The 7,500-nt window shown below is 37.5% G+C and overlaps 1 protein-coding gene across 1 annotated transcript in view; it reads right to left on the bottom strand.

The window, feature by feature from the left end:
- LOC119599375 (venom carboxylesterase-6-like) overlaps window positions 1–5,340 on the bottom strand; it is a 15,199-nt gene extending 9,859 nt beyond the window's left edge. Inside the window, exons 1-2 of the mRNA XM_037949146.1 lie at window positions 5,273–5,340; window positions 1,721–1,952 (exon numbers count right to left, since the gene is read on the bottom strand). Coding sequence (XP_037805074.1) covers window positions 1,721–1,948 — 228 coding nt within the window. The 5' untranslated portion in view covers window positions 1,949–1,952; window positions 5,273–5,340. The remainder of the gene's footprint in view (window positions 1–1,720; window positions 1,953–5,272) is intronic.
- Between the last annotated feature and the right edge of the window lie 2,160 nt (window positions 5,341–7,500).

Here is a 7,500-nt window from a genome sequence, read left to right as displayed (position 1 = left end):
GTTTTTTGTATTGTAACTCTTCATTTGACCATTTAAGGAGTATTTAAAAGATCTTTTATGAGGAAATGCGTGTGAAAATGGCTGAAGATTATAAAGAAAGCTATAAAATTTATTTTTAGGCTCAACAGAGTCAATGAAACGTAATGTCAATGACATCACAGGCAGGATTGATAAATGGGGGATAAATAATTGCTTGAATTTCTTTACGTGCTTTACATAAATCTTTAACTTTGTAAGAGAATGTTTATGATTTTCTTTTTCAAATAAGAAACAAAGAGTTTACATGAATAACAAATATATACACGTGTTTTTGAGGTTTATCAAAAGTCAGATACATGAATAAACACGGTAGAAGTACAGTCACAACCAGTGCAGTACATTCGAATCTGTGTACATTAGGCAGCAAGTGATCTTCGAATAAAGCTCCACAAAAAACACACACACACACACACACACAAATCTATTTCTTTTTTCGTCCTCGTAATACTTACCAAAAAGTTCCCTAAATCTACTCTCTCATCTAGCAATAGCTTTTTACTTTGTTTCGTTTCTCAATTATTATTATTAGTATTAGTAGTAGTATTTTATTTTTTCTTCTCACTACTAATACATTACAGAATTCCTATAAGTCTTATTTCGTGTTATTTTTATTTTCTTGTCGTTACCAAATTAATTTTTATGTAGAATTATAATGATAATGAATAATTAAGAATTTATTTGACGAATAATACATCAAACAACCAAATATATAATAATCATAGAATTAATAGGTCCCCTATATTTTTCTTTCTTTCTTTTCTTTTCATTATTCTTAGCAAGTAATACTCACGGTGTACCCTTGGTCATCCCCGAAGCCGCCATGGAACGACTACTGAACCGAAACCCCATGAATACTCCATGAACCGAAACGCATGAATACACTCACCTTGAATTTCTAAGCTCTTCTTGTAACACTCATCTTGACGCAACCGTCATGAACACTCACCTTGACCGACCGCATGACGCTCACCTGACCGAAGCCGCCATGAACCGCTCACCTTGAACCGAACCCGCCATGGAACCACTCACCTTGAACCGAAGCCGCCATGAACCGCTCACCTTGAACCGAAGCCGCCATGAACCGCTCACCTTGAACCGAACCCGCCATGAACCGACACCTTCACGAGCCCATGAACCGCTCACCTTGAACCGAACCCGCCATGAACCACTCACCTTGAACCGAAGCCACCATGAACCGCTCACCTTGAACCGAACCACCATGAACCGCTCACCTTGAACCGAACCCGCCATGAACCACTCACCTTGAACCGAACCCGCCATGAACCACTCACCTTGAACCGAACCCGCCATGAACCACTCACCTTGAACCGAACCCGCCATGAACCGATCACCTTGAACCGAAGCCGCCATGAACCGCTCACCTTGAACCGAACCCGCCATGAACCACTCTCCTTGAACCGAACCCGCCATGAACCGCTCACCTTGAACCGAACCCCCATGAACCGCTCACCTTGAACCGAACCCGCCATGAACCGCTCACTTTGAACCGAACCCGCCATGAACCGCTCACCTTCAACCGAACCCGCCATGAACCACTCACCTTGAACCGAACCCGCCATGAACCGCTCACCTTGAACCGAACCCGCCATGAACCACTCACCTTGAACCGAACCCGCCATGAACCACTCACCTTGAACCGAAGCCGCCATGAACCACTCACCTTGAACCGAAGCTTGCCCACAGGAGGCCTGGCGTAAGGAATCCCCATCAGAGGATAGTATGGGCTGCCATCCCTTGCCTCGAGTCTCCTGGTGAGGATGGTGCCCTGAGGGAGGTGGACAGCCACCTGTTCGTCTCCTGCTGGGGATTTCTGGGATGCGTCGCTTCCTGTGAGGGCGCCCCCGGCAGAGAGCGCCACGAACACGAAGGCTGCGACGGCGATTCGCATGGTGCTGGAAAGTGCGAGGCGGTCAGTTAGTTGTTAGTCTAATCCAGATGGGTGTGTGCGTGTGTGATGGTTTGTGTATGTGTGTGTGATTGTTTGTTTGTGTGTGATTGCTTGGTTGTGCGTGTGTGATTGTTTGTTTGTTTGTGTGTGATTGCTTGGTTGTGCGTGTGATTGTTTGTTTGTGTGTGTGTGTGTGTGTGTGTGTGTGTGTGTGTGTGTGTGTGTGTGTGTATGTGTGCGCGCGCGTATGTGTGTGTACGTGTGTGCGCGCGTGCGCGCGCGTTTGCATATCTGTTCATAAAAATAGATCTAATTCCACCCGTATATTAGAATACGATGCTTTGGTGTAAAAAGGAATAATAATAAATGAATAAATAATAATAATGATAAACTGATATACGAAGTAAAATAAAATAAATCATATGCAATGTAACTATAATGGCATTCAGACGAGAAAGCAGAGACCCTGGAAATTCCAGCGAACGAGCGGAGGCGAGCATCCGGGGAATACTATTTACTCCGAAAGAGAAGCTCTTCAGGTGGAAACAGTTCATTGAAATAAAAAGGATAATGTAGAGAAAAAACAAACAAACAAACACGAATTTTAAAATGACAGAATGGATGTAAAGTTAGTGAGACAATGGGTATAAAAATTAACGATAGAAGCTGTTTAATTTATACTTTAGGGTCGCCTGTCTGATGGTGAGTATATAAAGTGGGTGCCCTGCCGTTCGTAGGTATTCTGACAGTTTGACTTATTAATATGATTATTTCTTGTTGATGTGTAATATACGTATTCGTGTAATTTTTGTGTAAAAATTTATCTTTTTTGTGAAATTAATATATTTGTAAGGGCCGCGGTGGCCGAATGGTTAGAGCGTCGGACTCAAGACTGTCACGACGGCAATCTGAGTTCGAGGGTTCGAGTCACCGGCCGGCGCGTTGTTTCCCTTGGGCAAGGAACTTTACCTCGATTGCCTGCCTAGCCACTGGATGGCCAAGCCAGCTCAAGTCAGTGCCGGGTAAATAGAGATGGTGACTCGATAAAAACACCGGGCGGAAGGCAATGGCAAACCACCGCTCTAAATTGCTAAGAAAAAAAAAATCATGGAAGCCCATGATCGTCAAGCCTGCGGTGTCCGAATGGTTAGAGCGTCGAACTCAAGACTGTCACGACGGCAATCTGAATTCGAGGGTTCGAGTCACCGACCGCCGTGTTGTTCCCTTGGGCAAGGAAATTCACCTTGATTGCCTACCTAGCCACTGGGTAGCCAAGCCAGCCCAAGTCAAGTGCTGGTCCCAAGCCCGGATAAATAGAGAGAATGATTACCTAAAAGGTACCACCGGCACTCTCCGTGGAAAGGAACTGGGGACCCTACCACGTACTCACTCTAAGAGCATCACAACATGAAAACTATAATTAAGTACCATGCTGTGACCACGGCGGCTCAGACATGAACCTACCGTTAAAAGAAGAATGTATTTGTGATTTTTTCTTATCTATGTGAAATTTATGCATTTGTGAATGTTCATATTTATGTGAAATTTATGTTTTCATTTGTTTTTTATGTGAATTTCTTTGCGTGAAATTTATCCATCTTTGTGAATTTTACTCATGTGAAATTTACTTTGATTTTTTTTTTTTTTTTTTTTTTTTTGCGAAATTCAAGTATTCATGAGAATTTTCTTTAATATGTGAAATTTATGTTTTTTGTTAAATTTACTCATTTATTTTGCATTTATTTATTCATATGAAATTCATTTATGTAATTTTACCTTATTTGAAATTTGCTTATTTATGTGAAATTCATTTATGTGAAATTTATCTGTGATTTTTTATATATATACATGAAATTTACTTATTTATGTGAATTTTTTTGTGCACTTGTTTGCTTATTTACATGAAATTAACATATTGTGTGAAATTGACTTATTTTACAAGAAATTTTTACTTATTTGTGTTTTTTTTCTTCTTCTTTTTACTGTTGATTGCTGCTTTGTCCTCATCAACCGCAAAACACCTGTTTCGCTTATAATAATAATAATAATAATAATAATAATAATAATAATAATAATAATAATAACAATATTAATAATAATAATAATAATAATAATCGTGATATAAATAACTAAATAAATAAATAATAAACTAACAAAAATAAGATACTAAAAATAAAATTAAAAAAAAAGAAAATAGTAAAGAACCAGGACCTGGCAATTCGCAAGCTAGAGCCACAACAGAACATCGACACTGTTGTTAATCGATGCACACAAATCACTCTTATCTGTTACTTCGCCTTCTGTTAACTGTCGATAGACATTTCGAAATCTCGCGTCATTTTTTCTGCGTATTCTTGTCATAAAATCATTCGGAAGAAATTTTATTCCGAATTCGTTAGCAGTGCTTCCTTATTGTTAATTTTGTTATTAATGTTTATAATAATAATTATTATTATTGTTATCATCATCACCATTATTACCATTATCATTATTGTTATCTTTATTGTAATGATTATCATTATTACCATTATTATTGTTGTTATTATTGTTTTTGTTATAACTATTACTATCTTTATTTTCGTAATTATTATCATCGTTATTATCAATATCACCATCACCATCATCATACTCTCCACATCCCATCATTGAGGATGGAAGTGGCCTCCAACCAGCTCGCAGACAACACGAAGAGAGATTGCCGACTTATGGACTAAACTCTTCACTATACTTACAGTGTTGGTATATCAGTGGCATTAACCTTTACCAGTCATTGATAATTATGCTCTGTCCATTCTGTCTTTTCTTCTTCTCTTTCTTTTTTTATTATTATTATTCTTGTTATATGTATTTTCCCCCCTGTCGGGTTATATGATGTAAAATGCATTTATTTCCTATTAATATATCGCGGAAGACTGAAGCGAATGAGGAAAGAATAATCTTTACTTTCTTTCTTTCTGTCATTTTATAACAGAATAAAGGAATGACTTAACACAAGTTCTGTTTTCATTCTCTCAAATAATTATTAAAACTGGAAGCATAGGAAAATAACCGAACAACCTGTTCCGTTGCAATTTTAAGTTGAGAGTTTACACTGAAAGAGTTCAGTTTTCAGTGAACGATCCGTCCTTGGTTAGATAGAATAGAAATTAATAACCCTAAATTGGTGACAAAGAAACTTTTAAATACAAAAACAACGAACGATAAAGTATAACTGAGCGATGAATAACGTACACGGACACATTATAACTAACCGCCGTGCAAAATGTCAAGAGAACAAATACCTCCAAGGAATATGCACATTGAAATAATAGAGATGCGACTTACTTCACTGCAGCGTGAAAGAGTGCGACCTCCTCACTCCACAAAGGTCACAGAGCAACTGAATCGGGGACTTGTTGCTTCTTGACTTGTGTTTTCGATTCGGTTTCTTATTCGGGATGTAACACTAAATTTAATCATTTTTTCGTGTGTATTTTCTATACATTTTTTATATAGACTTTTTATATTCAGATATATATACCCATCCGTCGGTTTATAACGTATATATATATATATATAATATATTATATATATATATATATATATATATAGATATATATATATATATATATGTATATATATGCACACATATATAAATATATATATATATATATATATATATATATATATATATATACATATATAATATGCATATGTGTGTGTGTGGTGTGTGTGTGTGTGTGTGTGTGTGTGTGTTGTGTGTGTGTGTGTGTGTGTGTGTATACATACATAATAATACATACACACACACACACACACATAATATATATATATATATATATAATATATATATATATATATAATATATATCTATAATGTATATATATATATGTATATATATATAATATATATATATATATTGTATATATATTTTGTTGTGTTGTATATATATATATATATATATATATATATATATATATATATATGGAGAGAGAGAGAGAAAGATAACCAACAAGCAACCAAGGAATAAAGCCACAACTAACAGCTCCTCCAAAGCCGTCATCGCCAGAGTTGCTTACTTGTTTCTCCAACGGTAAGACTTGCTTGGTTTGAGGCGCCATTCTTTTGTTTTGCTTGTCTTCCCCGTCTCCTCTCTTTCTTTACCTGTTTTCTTCTTCTTCTTTTCATGTCCGTTTAGTATTTTTAAAAATGCGCACGTAATTATTTTGCGCAAGAAATACTCTTTCTCCCTTCTCCTTCTCTCCTCTCTTATTCCCCTTCTCTCTTATTCTCCTTCTTTCTCACCCCTTCTCTCCTTCTTTCTCCTCCTTCTCTCCTTCTTTCTCTCCCCCTTCTCTCCTTCTTTCTCCTCCTTCTCTCCTTCTTTCTCCTCCTTCTCTCCTTCTTTCTCCTCCTTCTCTCCTTCTTTCTCCTCCTTCTCTCCTTCTTTCTCCTCCTTCTCTCCTTCTCGCTTCCCCTCCTTCTCTCCTTCTTTCGCAACCACAAAACAACAGGAAAATAAATCAAGTCTTGCGTCAAACTCGCAGGGAAATCCCGCGCGTCGAGGGTCGGCCGAAGCTCATGACGAGGAAGGAATCAACCGGGTCGTTGTTCTTGTGAAAATTATGCTGGTTGTTTATTGTTGTTTTTCTTCTTCTTCTTTTTTTATTCGTCCTCTTGAGATTTTTTTTTTCTTCTTTTTCTTCGTCCTCTACGATTGTTGTTTTTTTCGTCCTCTGCGATTGTTGTTGTTGTTGTTGTTGTTTACTTCTTCGTTTAAAGATGGGTGGGTAGTTTTGTTAGAGTGTATGAGGGAGAAATAAAGGGGGGAGGAGAGAGAGAGAGAGAGAGAGAGAGAGAGAGAGAGAGAGAGAGAGAGAGAGAGAGAGAGAGAGAGAGAGATGCTGAGAGATAGATAAATGGAAAGAGAAAGAGAGAGGGAGGGAGAGTGCATGAGAGTGAATAACTTTAGAAAAGGTTTCAGTGAGAATTAATAATTTTAGATAATGTGTGAATGAGAATTAGCAACGTTTTTCGTCGTTTATGGAATTTTGAAGATTCATAAAATTACTTCAGATTACATTTCGTTGCTTTCTGTAGTTATCAATGTTCTACTTTTATTAAGCGTTTGCATCTCAAAAGATTTTTTTATGAGGAAATTTCTGTAGATTTTTCTCAAGATCAGTTTTGAAATGAGATACGTTTGTTTTGTTTTTTTATACAAATGTTAAGAAACATACATTCGACGCGAGGATTTTTCTTTCCTTGATACGGTCATATGCGTCTTAGGGGCCAGCGGGAAACACAGAAGATGAGAAATGTGAATCTTAAAAAAAAAAAAAAAAAAAAAGATAATTAGATGTACACGAACACACACATGCGCGCGCACACAAACACGCTCATAACACACACACACACACACACACACACACACACACACACACATACACACGTATATATACACACACACGTACACACGTACACACACACACACACACACACACACACACACCACACACTCACACACACACACACACACGTACACACGTATACACACACACACGTACACACAT

The sequence above is a fragment of the Penaeus monodon genome, chromosome 42 (assembly GCF_015228065.2).
Source record: "Penaeus monodon isolate SGIC_2016 chromosome 42, NSTDA_Pmon_1, whole genome shotgun sequence".
In the NCBI taxonomy this organism is placed as follows: Eukaryota; Metazoa; Arthropoda; class Malacostraca; order Decapoda; family Penaeidae; genus Penaeus; species Penaeus monodon.
Note: the sequence above shows the minus strand (reverse complement) of the source record. Positions and strands in the feature narration are given on the sequence as shown.